An 18,069-nucleotide genomic window follows, 5' to 3' on the forward strand; every position below is an offset into this window, starting at 1 on the left:
TGTATGCTAGTTTCAATCATTATCTACGGTTGGGTATTACATGATCATAATCAGGCACAAACCACTATCCCTGGTATGATACAGGTAGCATCAACATAAATCATGGTTCCCGGAATGTGATAATCTATGTGTTTATCCTTCTGGTACGATACTGCTGGCTACATAAGTGATATATGCTTTTTGGTAAGATACAGCTGGCTTCAAGCAAAAGATTCCTCCTTTGCTCAATAGACCTCAATAGAAAATAGTCAATGGTACTGCTTGTATAAATAGTTTCATAGACCTATCTATGTACTATGGATTTCGTATCTACATGATCTTTTTAAGATGTGGCTGCTTGCATCTGTTAAATCTTTATCTTTGGTGTTCGGCGGGTACTTCTAAGCATTGTGGCAACACAGAACTTAATACTTTACACACATAGTGTGCATATTGTCTTAATAATCCTTGGTATGATATAGCTCATTTCACATGCCTAATGTGTTTATCATATATATGATCCTTGGTATTATATCGCTTATTTCACACATCCTGTCTTATTATATATCAAAGGGGCTTGTATGACCCTTAGTATGATAGAGCTTGTTGTACACACCCAGAGTGTATATCATCTATATGGCCTGAGTATGATAGGACTTGCTCCACACACCTAGTGTGTATATCATCTATATAGCCCTTAGTATGATAGGACTTGCTCCACACACCCAGTGTGTATATCATCTATATGCCCTTAGTATGATAGGACTTGCTTCACACACCTAGTGTGTATATCATCTATATAGCCCTTAGTATGATAGGACTTGCTCCACACACCCAGTGTGTATATCATCTATATGCCCTTAGTATGATAGGACTTGCTCCACACACCCAGTGTGTATATCATCTATATGCCCTTAGTATGATAGGACTTGCTTCACACACCTAGTGTGTATATCATCTATATAGCCCTTAGTATGATAGGACTTGCTCCACACACCCAGTGTGTATATCATCTATATGCCCTTGGTATGATAGGACTTGCTCCACACACCTAGTGTGTATATCATCTATATGCCCTTAGTATGACAGGACTTGCTCCACACACCTAGTGTGTATATCATCTATATGCCCTTAGTATGATAGGACTTGCTCCAAACACCCAGTGTGTATATCATCTATATGCCCTTAGTATGACAGGACTTGCTCCACACTCCCAGTGTGTATATCATCTATATAGCCCTTAGTATGATAGGACTTGCTTCACACACCTAGTGTGTATATCATCTATATGCCCTTAGTATGATAGGACTTGCTTCACACACCTAGTGTGTATATCATCTATATGCCCTTAGTATGATAGGACTTGCTCCACACACCTAGTGTGTATATCATCTATATGCCCTTAGTATGATAGGACTTGCTCCACACACCCAGTGTGTATATCATCTATATGCCCTTAGAATGACAGGACTTGCTTCATACACCCAGAGTGTATATCATCTTATATGGCCTTAGTATGACAGGACTTGCTTGACACACCTAGTGTGTATATCATCTATATGCCCTTAGTATGATAGGACTTGCTCCACACACCTAGTGTGTATATCATCTATATGCCCTTAGTATGACAGGACTTGCTTCATACACCCAGAGTGTATATCATCTTATATGGCCTTAGTATGACAGGACTTGCTTGACACACCTAGTGTGTATATCATCTATATGCCCTTAGTATGATAGGACTTGCTCCACACAACTAGTGTGTATATCATCTATATGCCCTTGGTATGATAGGACTTGCTTCACACACCTAGTGTGTATATCATCTATATAGCCCTTAGTATGACAGGACTTGCTTGACACACCTAGTGTGTATATCATCTATATGCCCTTAGTATGACAGGACTTGCTCCACACACCTAGTGTGTATATCATCTATATGCCCTTAGTATGATAGGACTTGCTCCACACACCCAGTGTGTATATCATCTATATAGCCCTTAGTATGATAGGACTTACTTGACACACCTAGTGTGTATATCATCTATATGCCCTTGGTATGATAGGACTTGCTTCACACACCTAGTGTGTATATCATCTATGTAGCCCTTAGTATGACAGGACTTGCTCCACACACCTAGTGTGTATATCATCTATATAGCCCTTAGTATGACAGGACTTGCTTGACACACCTAGTGTGTATATCATCTATATGCCCTTAGTATGATAGGACTTGCTTCACACACCTAGTGTGTATATCATCTATATGCCCTTAGTATGATAGGACTTGCTTCACACACCTAGTGTGTATATCATCTATATAGCCCTTAGTATGATAGGAATTGCTCCACACACCTAGTGTGTATATCATCTATATGCCCTTGGTATGATAGGACTTGCTTCACACACCTAGTGTGTATATCATCTATATGCCCTTGGTATGATAGGACTTGCTTCACACACCTAGTGTGTATATCATCTATATAGCCCTTAGTATGATAGGACTTGCTCCACACACCTAGTGTGTATATCATCTATATGCCCTTGGTATGATAGGACTTGATTCACACACCCAGTGTGTATATCATCTATATGCCCTTGGTATGATAGGACTTGCTTCACACACCTAGTGTGTATATCATCTATATAGCCCTTAGTATGATAGGACTTGCTTCATACACCCAGAGTGTATATCATCTTATATGGCCTTAGTATCTTCGGACTTGCTTCACACACCCAGCATGTGTATATTCTACTTGTCCTTAGTATGATAGGGCTTGTTTTATGAACCAAGTGTGTATATATTCTACTTGTCCTTAGTATGATAGCGCTTGTTTTATGAACCAAGTGTGTATATCATTTATTTAGTCCTTGGCGTAATGCAGCTCGCTTCACCCGCCCGGTGCTATGAAATACATCAGCTTCTAGTTGAACTGACAATCCTCTACTTCAGCAGCGATCCAACTGACAATATATCATGTTATTTTAAAAACAAAACTTCTCTACAGGGACACATTAAATCAATTATATCATTTCCAAATTTGATTTGTTGGTTCAATCAATTTTCTGACAACAATCATAAATGCGGATTATTATCCCATTGATGTCAGCTTTAAACAATAAAAGATACAACATCAATGTCATTCAAAACCCAACTCAATCATGATCCCGGCTGCAAACAGAGCTCAGTGTGATCATGTTGCAACAAGCAGGTAGGGAGCCATCGACTTGTGAAAAGCAGGATCACTTTCAAAGAGTGGAAATCCCAAACCTCAACAGTCATATTGATCAGCAATTAAAACTCATCTGTCCCTCAAACAGCGAGACTGTCGCACTAATCGACACCCAAAGAACTCCTCTTCTTATCGCTGGCAGTGTGAAGACGAGCAAAGCATTTTAATACATTTTGTCATCATGGAGTGTCTCCCTTCCACATTCCTGGGCACCTGGCACACTGATAACTTGCATGGCCCTGCTAGCAAGTGATTTACACTGCAAATAGACCCTGTGCAACTGTAATCGTGCTATTTACTTTCGTCTAAGTGGGAATTAAATTTTCATTCTCACGTCTCCCTTTTTAAGGATGTGCGACTTCAGATGCTGATGTAAAGAGTACAGGAAACGGGAACTGCTCGTGTGGCCACAAAGCCGCCACTTGTCTTCCATTGGCAGAATGTTACGGGTATAATACAGATCTACTGATACACTACACCAGACGGAGCCTTGCAGGGATTCCCCTGGGTCTTTACATATTTGGTTCTGGGGACTCTCAGTCATATTTTGGGGGGTCCAAGGCATGAACATGATTTGCAGGAATTTTACTGATCTATCATTGCACAAGCTGGAAGCTATTACCATATAACAGATGGAGATTTCAATGTTAGATTGGAGAAAACCATTGATACACTGAAATTAAGAGTGTATTCCTACACTGAAATTAAGAGTGTATTCCTTAACAGAAAATAAATGTAACTATGTGCAAATTTGATCAATTTTCATAATTGACTTCCAATGTAAATCTTTTCTTTCACAATTTGTATGTGTCCATGACAAAATATTTTGTCCGCAAAAAAAACTTGTATAGGCTTAAGACACAACACAATGAGACCGAGATCACAGCGGAAGAATATTTTGTGGTTTAAATCAAGACGGACACCTGCCACCCTCTGCTGCATCAGCCGGCATTGAGGAACTGATGGCGTCACATGGTATCCTGCCTTGTGATGTGCTAGGTGGATACAGTAGCTGCTTCAGGTGAAGAAGGAAGCGCTTGTAATGATTAATTCATCCCATCCACTACACCTTGCAGGCTGCAGTTCTCGGTGCAGAGATACAGGGGCAGAGATACAGGAACAGAGATTAATCGTGTTGTAACTGTCATCAACACGGACATTATCAAGCCACAGGTTCTCCGCAGATATTCCCCTCTACATCACTACCATAATGCATCCTCTTCGCTTTTTTTATTTAATCCTTATCTGAAAGCCGCGTACATTTTGTTTAATTATCGCTGCATTCCTGGTTCAGAACTTCTCTTTGCAGCAGACATTTTGTCTCGGCATATCGCAAAATTCATGTCCTGATCTGCTTAACAGGAAAGCATTACGATTAAATTGTCTCCAGCAACTCTACCAATTGATTTAATGATGTTACTTATGATGATCAGACTGAAGATGACATTATGCACTAAGTGAAGGCATGTCATGCTGTGCTACAAATGAAAGCTCAGCTGCAGACCATGGAGGGAAATATGCCACGTATACCACTGCCGCGGAATAAACCTGCCACATATACCAATGCTAGGGAATAAACTAGTTAACAACCTGTTGGGACATACGCCTGATGAAACCACCATGAATACATCAAGTTACCCTTGTCCAACCTTTCTTTGTAGAACACCATGTTTAACGGTAACTGCTTAATTACGCATTTTAGACTCTTAGTTTGTGTAACAAGGTTACACAATTTACATCTAATTCGACATATGTCAACTAACAACATTTTAACATTCAACCACAATATTCTTCTTTTCTTTCATGAAGTAAGTAATGGCCATCTAACAGAATTAGAAGAAGCAATGACTAGCACAGCAGGAGCCAAGCAGGTTCAGGTGGCCATAAACCATGGCAGGATTTCCGACAAACTTCATCATAATTACATACAGTTTCCAGCCCGGGCAAATTCAATAAAAGCAGGACAAAGTGAGGGCAGCTGAAACATTCTGAAACCATATCACCAACTTGATAATGGGAAATCTAACTTTCCCACAGAAACCAGAGCACAGAGCCTATCTACTGACCAATCAGTGACCTTGGTTCAAGTATCAAGATCATCTCTTACTGGACGACTGATTTTCTATAGGTAGTGGACAACAATGAGCCATGACCCTCCGTGTCCCTGCACAGACCACTTACAGGACGTTGAGTGAGCGCGTTTATGTTTCTTTGACATTTCTGTTAACATCACAGCAGCCCATAGACAATGTTTGGATCAGACAAACCAGAGGTTGACAGCATGAGTGGGAAGATCAGTCAGGTCACACACTGCACAGTACAAGTCCCACTCTCTTGGAGAAGACACAAGGAATGGCGTGTTCAGAAATGATTAAATCATGTAGGGAATCAAACCTTAGACTTATGGACATATTAAATTAATTGTTAGATTTTTATCCAAGTTTATGTTAACTTGTAACTAAACAAGGCATCTGTGTCCATGACTGCCGGAGGATGTGATTCACAGAAAGCAGGGGTGTTTGCTAGGACCATGTAAATGATGGGTTTCATCAAGTAAAGTGAGTGAGTGAGTGAGTTGGGTTTTACACCTCTTTTAGCAATATTCCAGCAATATAACGGCAGGGGACACCAGAAATGGGCTTCACACATTGTACCCATGTCGGGAATCAAACCATAGGGTTTTCAGCATGAGTGAGTGAGTGAGTGAGTATGGTTTTATGCCGCTTTTAGCAATATTCCAGCAATATCACGGCGGGGGACACCAGAAATGGGCTTCACACATTGTACCCATGTCGGGAATCGAACCCGGGTCTTCGGCGTGACGAGCGAACGCTTTAACCACTAGGGTACCCGACCGCCCGTTTTCAGCATGACGAGAGAATGCTTTAACCACTAGGCTACCCGGTGAATGTCTTGTTGTGAGGTAGACAGGGATGAACATCCAATAAATTATGATGACCTAAAGTGACCATGTGATCCCCACGAATTTACTGCTGTCACATTGAGTGACCGATGATGATAGACTACGACAGTTGACTGACATATGGCTGTGACAGATGATGGACAGATGACCAATGATGACAGACAACATGCATGTCCACACAGGAAGTCTTGTAGAGAAGGTCATCCATGTCGACCACATGTCTGTGAACACAACTTCCATGACATGTCACGAGATGGGTTCATTGGTAGGGAGCTATCATTCAATGTCTCAAGGATAGGGCTGGGACGATACACCAATTATGTGATCCGATACTTATCACGCTACTTTGTTCATGATCCGATACATATCGCGATACTTGCATGTGCACTTATCTGTGGTGTGTAAGCCATCTTTTTCATAGACAGGATAGTCAAATACCTAGCACACTGACAATTTACAGTTGACAGTGTCAAGTATGGTGCAATGGATGAAAATATTTACTTTTTCAATACTAATTTTCACCACTGATTAGTGTTTGGTGTAACAGCCAATAAAGTAAACATTTAAGGAATGAATCAATATTTTTTACAAAGTGTGCAACTGTAATCGATACTTGTATCAGGAAGAAAAATATCGCGATCCACCGATGCATCGGTGTATCATCCGACCATTACTGATGTAACCAATGCCTGATATTTCCAAATGCAAAATATTGTGTCTGATGCGTATATAATTTGAGGAGTGAAAATCTGAGATCATGGTAGCATGGTCATATGAATCATCATTAGTCTCATTCTGTTGTAGCAGGCACTTTAAATATTTCTAAGTCTTATCATTGCACATGGCCGCAAACTGTAGCATCATGATGGATGGGAACCTCTTTGTTTGAAACAAGACTTAGTGTGTAAGAACAGTAAAATTAAATGGATTTCATAATCAATCATCAGTCATTCTGGTTTGTTACAATTGATCAAACATCATTCATAACAATGGTTTCTCATATTTTATTTTATTAAAAGACAAAATATATCAAGGCATGTCCTGCTGTTTTCAAAAATCAAAATATCTTATTCTAGTCCGCTGCATACTTATTTCCGAGTTGTGTTTACATGTAGTGTAATTCCAGCATAGTTTAGTTGTCATATGAGGGTGAATATTTGAAACAAACAACAGTATTCCATCCCATTATGGCCACTTACAATTGATCAGCACAAGGTACTGTACGTAGTCAATCATCGAAACAACACACAGCAAGACAGCCCATTTATCAAGCTCAGTTTGGGAATAAATTAACACCAAGAAAACATCTCTACAACGTATATCAGTCCAGGGATAAACCGTGCGATGTGAAACTTATAACAATGTTTCCTCAGCCATCATAGGGTTGCAGGCCAGCAAGCCCTTTGAGTGGTACTCACTAGCTGCTAATAGTTGCAATACACAATTTGGGGGCCTTTAAGGTAAGAATTGTCCTTTTACTGGTAGGCAAAGTTTGTCTTACTTTCAGATAAAGGGATTGGACCAACCTCCATAATAAGGAAATAAAAATACTATAGTTGAGATATAGTTTGATTTGTCCAACCTCTCAGTCATTCATAGATGGGATAAAGCAAAGAGTTACAACCACAAACAACATAAAATTGATTCTTAACTTTTCATATAACAATTGATGAAATACACTGTGTACGTAGCCACTGCAGAGGTCCCCAGACAGAAGAAAGCCCCCCCAGAAGTAGACATGTAAGCTTGTACCTACAAGAATACAAACTATCCTGCACAATATTAGCATGGGTTTTTTCCCCACTAAACTGTTCATCCAAGAAAGCTTTCTGCCAATAAATTCAAACATAATGATTTCCACAAATGTATCTTAGTCCGTAAACCATAAAAAAGAATAAGTTATCTCTCTGATGATATTTGTTTTTAAAGTGCAAACAGTTTGTGTAATGTATATCTGCTGCAGAAATCATTTTCCCTAACAACAAAAGACAAGATTCATTTGCAGTTTCATGGCAGAATACATTAATGTTGGTCAACTTTAAGTTAGATATTTAACAAGATGTAATATTTGATGTTGAAATTAAATCTCTTTTGGAAAGCAGAACCTGCCATCGTTCATCATGATAATCTACAGGAACGTGAGTTTGGTGTTGTTCATCATGGTTTTGGTTGGTTTGTTGTTTAACGCAGCACTCAGCAATATTCCAGCTATATGACGACGGTCTGTAAATAATCGAGTCTGGACCAGACAATCCAGTGATTGACATCATGAGCATCGATCCACGCAATTGGGACCAATGACATGCATCAACCAAGTCAGCGAGCCTGACCACCCGATCCCGTTAGTCGCCTTTTACGACAAGCATAGTCCCCTTTTACGGCAAGCATTGGTTGCTGAAGACCAATTCTACTCCGGATCTTCACGGGCCTGTTTATCATGATATCTACAGGCACGTTAGTTTGGTATCGTTCATCATGATAATCTAGAGGAACATTTGTTTGGTGTTGTTCATCATGATAATCAAAAGGACCATTAGTTTGGTGTCGTTCATCATGATAATCTCTAGGAATGTTAGTTTTGTGTTGTTCATCATGATAATCAACAGGACCATTAGTTTGGGGTCGTTCATCATGATAATCTACAGGAACGTTAGTTTGATGGGGTCTGTAAATAATTGAGTCTGGATAAGATGTTCCAGTGATTAACATATATAGCTAAGGTATCATAAGGACCAGTAGAAATTAGTCTTTTAAAAGGTTTTTCTGTATATATCATTGTCCGGACAAGTAGTTTGTATTGCTGCCACAAGTCATTTTGTATACTTCATGCAAAGGTAGGCTGATTGTACCAGTGGCACTCTTGTGTACAACAATGAGCTCAGGGGACATTGTGGAAACCAGCTGAACACTCTCCTGGGGGTAATCATATTGGCTACAGTATTAGCTGGATCAGTGGCCTCCAAGGCTGGGATATGGTTGACTTAATGAGTCTTGGTCCCCCGCCCTCCCCCTCCCGTATGGATGAGTGCCCACCTGCCAAGCACTGACTTTCCTCATGTCACTGTGTGTCACTGTACTAACAGCATCAAAAGTCTGCTTATTCGAAACAACATTGGTGAGGTGAAATGGGGTTTATGCCGCGGTCAAGATTATAGCACATATATTGTGACGTGCATGAACATGTGAGTGTGTGTGTGTCTGCTTGTACTACTCCGCACTAAAGCCGGTTTTATAGTGCTATCCCACTGAATTACCATGCTGCAGTCTTAACATTGATACCCGACACAGATGCAGAAAACTTACTCTGAGCCAACCAATTCTCGTTTTTTTTTCCTTTCATGCTGTGTGCGAGTCATGGTAACAACAAGTACCATCTCTGCCTGTCTTTTGGTATGTCACAGCCAGGGATCAGACCACTGATCTTCTAGCCACTGGACCACAGAGGTTGTCGACCACATCGTAAAATACAGGGCCCACCTGCACAAAGCGATCTTAGCGCTATGACTATCATAAGCCTATGTTAAAGTATGGGAGTTACGATCATCTCAGCGCTAAGATCATTTTGTGCAAGTGGCCCCTGTACTGAAACGAACTTATGACAGAAGGAGCACTAGAATCGATTGGTGAAATGGGTCCCAGACACTAAAGGGGCACAACTCCGGGCATCCTTGAGGAAGGGATCAAAGGCCGCTGTACAGCTCGACAGGACGATGCATTGCTGGACGGCCTACCCCCTCTCAGGGTAAATGCAGACATACCTGGTAATTTCTTCTTTCAACTTGCAGGGGTCGGCAGCGTAGAACTTGACGCCAAAGTAGAATGTGTAGGGCGTGCTGCAGCCTGCAAAACACAAAATGCCATCAGACCACTGCAAGCTTAAATGTCATTCTCTAAGTCAGTGTATACACAAACGTCTCCATGCCATTCAACACTTCACCAATAAAGCAGTTAGTTGGCTTTTTACACAGCTTTGTATATTATTTCAGTGAGAGAGTGAGTGAATATGACTTAATGCCACACCAGCAATATTGCAGCTTTTGAGCCAATCACAGCAAGTATTTTTTCAGTGTTATCACAGTGGTCAGGCAAAATGTGGGAGGAAAGCCTGGAGTCTTGCAAGTCTCTGACACTTACAAACCAAGAACATTGACCACACCAAATGTTGGACTAGAACCCACAAACACAGGATCCTGACACACCTGAGGGACACAACTCTGCACAGCATATTGCAGCAATGCATGAGATTGGGTCACCAGTGACCCTCCAACATATAAACTGAGACAGAATAAAAGTGAAATCAGCTCCTTTCAGATATTAACTACCGGTAAAAATTCTCTTTTAAAAAGTATCACCATTCATTTCTGGAAATTATTGATTTCAGTGAGGGTTGCCATCATTTAATGAGTTACATAATGACGTCTGTGTGGCCTCAGTCTATCCATAGCAGCATTGTTGAAACAATTTGTCCCATCCTTTTTGATCATAATGTTAAATGTCCAGCAACCAATGCTGAAGTTACAATATATATGACCTGAAGGATCTATTTCCCAACGAAGGCCAGAAACAATCCTAACTTTCAAAGCCCATCTCTCCATTATCTTGCTCATTTGTCTAACATATTTCCTCGTTACCGAGTTGTATTTGATTTTAGACATTAAGAGCCTAGCTTGTCCCCTTGGTGCCGCTCACTGCATACTCCAGTAATGTAGAAACTGAATGTAATTCCGATCAATAGTCTTTTGTTCTTATCTCCACAAAGTATCTGTGTGTCGGAACACCCCAAGTGAGGACCACGGTGCTAATGCACACAAGGCTTTGATAATGTAAATAATGCAATTATCAAATGCATCATATCGAACCTTTACACTTTTTGTAGAAGTGATCTGTCTTCAAATGCAATTACTTTCTTCAACAAAATTATCTGTTTGAATATCAAACTTATTAGTTTCAATGCTTCAAATTAGGTGAAAATGGACAAATGTTTTATCTGTGTCTTTCATGGATTCCCTGAAGTCGGGAAACTTTGATTAAGAACGGACTGTCTTGTGTAGAGAGGTCACATGATTACTTTAGCCTACATTTGTGTTGCTTTCTTTAACCTCCTACAAATGTTATACAAATTGGCATATCTGAAATTTGTTTTCAAGAATTGACATATTAATTTTAAAATTTCACTTTTTAATCTCATCAGGCCAAAAGAATCAACCATCTCCTTGCTGGTAAAAAGCGTCAGGAAAATCTTTCAAAGTCCAAAGCTGTGCTCTCAGTAAATAAATCTGGCAGCAACTTGCTGGCTTGACAAACAGTAGGAAATAGAATGTGTTTTCTGTGCGCTTGGGAATCTGCTTTGTGAAACTGCCTCCCCTACAGAGATACTTAGAGGCCTAATTGCCTCCAAGTCAGCTGAACCACGCGTCAATCTCTCCTACTCCTCACAATGCACACACAAAATAGTCCACCAGTCTGCATCTAATAACACTAAATATAACATCCCATCGCATACCAACTGATACACAGGGATACATCAAGAATGTTCATTAAAATTTCATGCAAAAGTTGAAAAAAAATAATTACTTTCAGTATTTTTAAGGAGGCTCATTTCCAGCTGAAACATCCAAGGGACTACATACCAATGTCCCCTTACTGCCAGTACCTGGTGGTCCCCTTACAGCTGGGTCCCCTTACTGCCAGTACCTGGTGGTCCCCTTACAGCTGGGTCCCCTTACTGCCAGTACCTGGTGGTCCCCTTACAGCTGGGTCCCCTTACAGCTGGGTCCCCTTACTGCCAGTACCTGGTGGTCCCCTTACAGCTGGGTCCCCTTACTGCCAGTACCTGGTGGTCCCCTTACAGCTGGGTCCCCTTACAGCTGGGTCCCCTTACTGCCAGTACCTGGTGGTCCCCTTACAGCTGGGTCCCCTTACAGCCAGTACCTGGTGGTCCCCTTACAGCTGGGTCCCCTTACAGCCAGTACCTGGTGGGTCCCCTTACAGCTGGGTCCCCTTACTGCCAGTACCTGGTGGTCCCCTTACAGCTGGGTCCCCTTACAGCTGGGTCCCCTTACTGCCAGTACCTGGTGGTCCCCTTACAGCTGGGTCCCCTTACAGCCAGTACCTGGTGGGTCCCCTTACAGCTGGGTCCCCTTACAGCCAGTACCTGGTGGGTCCCCTTACTGCCAGTACCTGGTGGTCCCCTTACAGCTGGGTCCCCTTACTGCCAGTACCTGGTGGTCCCCTTACAGCTGGGTCCCCTTACTGCCAGTACCTGGTGGTCCCCTTACAGCTGGGTCCCCTTACAGCCAGTACCTGGTGGGTCCCCTTACAGCTGGGTCCCCTTACAGCCAGTACCTGGTGGGTCCCCTTACTGCCAGTACCTGGTGGTCCCCTTACAGCTGGGTCCCCTTACTGCCAGTACCTGGTGGTCCCCTTACAGCTGGGTCCCCTTACTGCCAGTACCTGGTGGTCCCCTTACAGCTGGGTCCCCTTACAGCCAGTACCTGGTGGTCCCCTTACAGCTGGGTCCCCTTACTGCCAGTACCTGGTGGTCCTCTTACAGCTGGGTCCCCTTACAGCCAGTACCTGGTGGGTCCCCTTATAGCTGGGTCCCCTTACAGCCAGTACCTGGTGGGTCCCCTTACTCCCAGTACCTGGTGGTCCCCTTACAGCTGGGTCCCCTTACTGCCAGTACCTGGTGGTCCCCTTACAGCTGGGTCCCCTTACAGCCAGTACCTGGTGGTCCCCTTACAGCTGGGTCCCCTTACTGCCAGTACCTGGTGGTCCCCTTACAGCTGGGTCCCCTTACTGCCAGTACCTGGTGGTCCCCTTACAGCTGGGTCCCCTTACAGCCAGTACCTGGTGGTCCCCTTACAGCTGGGTCCCCTTACAGCCAGTACCTGGTGGGTCCCCTTACAGCTGGGTCCCCTTACAGCCAGTACCTGGTGGTCCCCTTACAGCTGGGTCCCCTTACTGCCAGTACCTGGTGGTCCCCTTACAGCTGGGTCCCCTTACAGCCAGTACCTGGTGGGTCCCCTTACAGCTGGGTCCCCTTACTGCCAGTACCTGGTGGTCCCCTTACAGCTGGGTCCCCTTACTGCCAGTACCTGGTGGTCCCCTTACAGCTTGGTCCCCTTACAGCCAGTACCTGGTGGGTCCCCTTACAGCCAGTACCTGGTGGGTTCCCTTACAGCGGGTCCCCTTACAGCGGGTCCCTTAAAGCTGGGTCCCCTTACAGCCAGTACCTGGTGGTCCCCTTACAGCTGGGTCCCCTTACAGCCAGTACCTGGTGGGTCCCCTTACAGCTGGGTCCCTTAAAGCTGGGTCCCCTTACAGCCAGTACCTGGTGGTCCCCTTACAGCTGGGTCCCCTTACAGCCAGTACCTGGTGGGTCCCCTTACAGCCAGTACCTGGTGGTCCCCTTACAGCCAGTACCTTGTGGGTCCCCTTACAGCCAGTACCTGGTGGGTCCCCTTACAGTCAGTACCTGGTGGGCCCCTTACAGCCAGTACCTGGTGGGCCCCCTTACAGTCAGTACCTGGTGGGTCCCCTTACAGCCAGTACCTGATTGGTCCCCTTACAGCCAGTACCCAGTTGGTCTGGGCAGTTTGGCAAGGACTATAGCACTAGTGCCAATTTCTAATGCTGGAACAGGAATAGATCCAGGGTTAGAAATTGGCACTAGTCTGAAAACTGAAAAGCTTTACTAGCTTGGGTAAAGATAAAAGGCCCTTATAATGTTAAAACAAAAACAATTCGTGAAATTAGGAAGTTTGTAAGAGCCCCCATGAATTTATACTAGCCCTGGGCTGATGGGCTAGCGTTAGGTTTTAACCCTGAGGTTACAATCAGACGAAGTCAAGGGGACTGTGTAACAATCCCAACATAAACATCTTTGGTTATCTCTGGATCTCACCTTTGAGTTGTGACGCGATGGACTTGCTCTCCTCTAGCCAGTGCTGGAAGACAATGGAACACACATAAAGGACACATACAGATCAATGTGGCCTTCTCATAAAGCATAACAGTAGAGGGGGAGGAGGGGGTTCTTGTACAGGTAGAGGGTGTCTCTGACACCGATATTTCCCAGTTCCTCGATGCATGTTGTGTCAGGGCATGCTGACCATGCCGGCAGCTCTCTGCAGCAGCAGCACATCACATCACACCAGGTATGTGAAGCGTGGCAGGGCATGCTGACCATGCCGGCAGCTCTCTGCAGCAGCACATTACATCAGGTATGTGAAGCGTGGCAGAGAGCAGGTGCTCAGGACGAGGAAACCAGAGACAGCCGAGGGGGGCTACCATGGGCCTGGCAACTCCATCTTAATGCAGTGACTGACACAAGGACGCACAACTTGAAATGAACAGTAGCAGAAAGACTGTACAATCCATTTCTCTCACCTGAAGACAACTCTTGTGGTGTGGACATGGTGCCAAGGGTTAACAATAACCCGAGACATGGGTCGTAGCTCACCTTCTGCCAGGAGTCACAGTAAGTGAGTTAAAATTTAAAGTCACATCGGCATTATTTCAGCAAATGTTAGACATGAGAAATACATCTAAATAAAATCCTTTTGCCGAACGACAGTAGAATAACTAGAATATCTAGTTTGAGAACATGTAAAAATAAACTATCATTCAACAACACTTATAAAAACAGGCTATAGATCGCCAGCAACTGAAGGTAGATCAGCACACTAATTCTAACAAAGCTTCCATACTTACAGTTTGGCCCCGATTATCCACAAATCTGACTCCAAAGTAGTCCTTCTCAAACAGGTTCAGATGGTCAAACACCTTCTCAAGGAGCTGGTATCCCTTGGAGCTGCCCTGGAACAAGAGAAGGGTTTACTTACTGAGTTTCCTCCCTAGTTTCTACATCACACATGGTTCTCACATGGGAGTATCTCCGAACAATGGTGACAGGTAGATCTGGGTAGACAATAGGTGAAGCAACCCATGCTTGTGGTAAAAGGCGACAAATCTGTCATAAGTCTAACGAGATCAGGAGGTCAGGCTCGTTGACTTGGTTCATGCATGTCATCGTCACTCAATCGGGTGGATTGATGCTCATGATGTTAATCACTGGATTGTTTGACCGCCATCCTTTAGCTGGAATATTGCTGAGTGCGGTGTTAAACAACAAACACACAAACAAATAATACTGGCAGAGGTCCAGATGACACGCACTGATGGAAATCTGGTCCCATGTTAATACTATGTGTGGACCGACCTGCCTAAACGTTTCTACATGAGCTGATTCTTTTGCATGTCCTTGAGACATTTCTTGTATATAGCTACCGAGACAGATATCATTGATAATTACAGTTATGTTATGTGATTCTATTATTCTCATCAACAGAGATGTGCCTCTGAAGGAAATCTATTGTGTTCACAACATTACTCAACAGGTAATCTTTGGGGTGCATACATTTCCTTCACTATTTTTGCCAAGTTTCAGTGATTTGGATAAATGTGAAAAGAATTTATTAGCAATTAACGCACACATCATTTAGATGGGCATTCAAATCCTTAGTCGCTGTAAAGCTCTGTTGGTGAGAGTTTGTGACACTGCCATGGGTAGAACTTAACTACTTTGTGTTTCTTCAATGACCCGAGTCAGACACGTACTGTGTTTCACCCAGGTACTTTGTGTCTTCAATGACACAAGACAGACATTTACTCTCTTTCACTACGTGTACCTTCAGCTTGTTCCCTCCCAGGACCAGACAAACTACCTTCCTGTTCTTCACACAAGGTAACCTGTGAAGATCTGGGGTAGAATAGGACTTCAGCAACCCATGTTAAAAGGTACATTCAAGGCTCCATACAACCCTTACGTTGTTCTCCTCGAAAACTCCAAACTCTCACACTCCAACACCCCTACCTACTTCAAGAGTCTAGTCTCAGCTACAGAGTAACTATTGGTACTGGTGCACACATCCACTGCCCATCAATGAGAAAGCTCCTGTTGTCTCCTGATCTATCCAATATGTACAGATTTTCGTATCAATGTATCAGAGACAATATTTGTATTTGCAAGCAGTGACAGGGTTGAATGACCCCATGTTGGTGGTGTTAGTACATCAACATGATAGAGAGGATGTTACAAGCAAGCCATTAAACTGTACAGAGAGTAAGCTACAAAAGGAATGTGATAGTGTACAAGGCAGCGTCAGATGCTCAAAGGCTTGTGTTTGCTCTCCCCCAGTCAGAGCGTGATGAGACTTAAGTTGTTGTGTCAGCTTTCAATATAAGCAGCCTGTCGACACTGACATACATAGTGCTGAACAATTGACCCCGCCAACACTAGGGCATCAAACATGATAGTGCATCCCAGTGTCAACCAGCTGAAAACATCCCTTGTAACATAGGTGGACCAGGTGAACACTGTCAGATGCATCAGCTCAACACCGTCAGATGCATCAGCTCAACACCGTCAGATGCATCAGCTCAACACCGTCGGATACATTAGCTCAACACCGCCGGATGCATCAGCTCAACACCGTCGAATGCATCAGCTCAACACCGTCAGATGCATCAGCTCAACACTATCGGATCCATCAGCTCAACACCGTCAGATGCTTCAGCTCAACACCATCAGATGCATCAGCTCAACACCGCCAGATGCATCAGCTCAACACCGTCAGATGCATCAGCTCAACACCGTCAGATGCATCAGCTCAACACTGTCAGATGCATTAGCTCAACACCGTCGGATGCATCAGCTCAACACCGTCAGATGCATCAGCTCAACACATCCCTGAGTAGTACATTGTCTGTATACAATACCATAACAGAGTGGTATACTGTCTGTATACAATGCCATAACAGAGTGGTATATTGTCTGTATACAATATCATTAACAGAGTGGTATACTGTCTGTATACAATATCATAACAGAGTGCTATATTGTCTGTATACAACACTGTAACAGAGGTACACTGTCCATATACAATACCATAACAAAGTGGCATATTGTTTATATACAATACCATAACAGAGTGGTATATTGTCTGTATACAATATCATTACAGAGTGGTATACTGTCTGTATACAATACTGTAACAGAGTGGTATATTGTCTACATAAAATACCATAACAGTTGTTTTGCTTGTTGTTTAACGCCGCACTTGATCCCGTTAGTCACCTCGCTGTAACGACAAGCATGGGTTCCTGAAGACCTATTCTAACCCAGATCTTCATGGGTACAACACTATAACAGAGTTGTATACTATCTGTATACAATACCATAAGAGAGTGGTATACTGTCTATATACAATACCATTACAGAGGTACATTGCCTATACACACAATGATAACAGAGAGGTATATTGTAATATACACTATTACAAGGCCATACTGTGCACATAAACTATGAGGCAGTTTGGGCCAGCTACTTCAGTGGGCTGCCATTAGCTCGACATATCAAGATACAAGTACTCCGAGGTGTAGTGCCTGCACTGTAAATACATAACTGCTATTGAAAGTTCATGAGACTGAAATCAATAACTGCCAAACCTATCTGACCCTGTATTGCCTAAAGCTGAACTTGCAACTACCTTGCAGTCCTCAGAATAGGTTAAATGAATTACTCCCACTTTAAACTTTTACTATCCATAAAAAATTGATTTCATAAAACAGAAAGCACGAACAGTACCGCTCCTCAAAGTTGTTGGTTCACTGAAATATTTACAGCTTCTCGACTGAACAATCAGGTGATTGTTGAATACCCGCCAAGTGCTTGTTAACGGATCCTAATTCATGCTACATGGACAGGAGGACAGCACGGCAGGGATCTACCCTGTACGTATCTACTTCAACAGAACAGACAGTCAGAGGTTATATAGCAACCTATGTATGTACAAGGGATTGGGGTGAATGGGGACTTAAGCTGTACACAGAAAACTGGAGCTGTCGAGAAATTGGACCTGGATCTAACAA

General features: G+C 43.1%; 1 protein-coding gene across 8 annotated transcripts in view; it reads right to left on the reverse strand.

The window, feature by feature from the left end:
* LOC139452873 (band 4.1-like protein 4) overlaps positions 1-18,069 on the reverse strand; it is a 110,993-nt gene that overhangs the window by 52,531 nt on the left and 40,393 nt on the right. For all 8 annotated transcript variants that reach the window (XM_071234665.1, XM_071234868.1, XM_071234602.1 and 5 more), the window contains exons 2-4: positions 14,851-14,955; positions 14,042-14,084; positions 9,894-9,975 (exon numbers count right to left, since the gene is read on the reverse strand). In XM_071234665.1, coding sequence (XP_071090766.1) covers positions 9,894-9,975; positions 14,042-14,084; positions 14,851-14,955 — 230 coding nt within the window. The remainder of the gene's footprint in view (positions 1-9,893; positions 9,976-14,041; positions 14,085-14,850; positions 14,956-18,069) is intronic.

This window comes from Haliotis cracherodii, unplaced genomic scaffold (assembly GCF_022045235.1).
Source record: "Haliotis cracherodii isolate W230 unplaced genomic scaffold, xgHalCrac1.p SCAF_1, whole genome shotgun sequence".
Lineage (NCBI taxonomy): Eukaryota > Metazoa > Mollusca > Gastropoda > Lepetellida > Haliotidae > Haliotis > Haliotis cracherodii.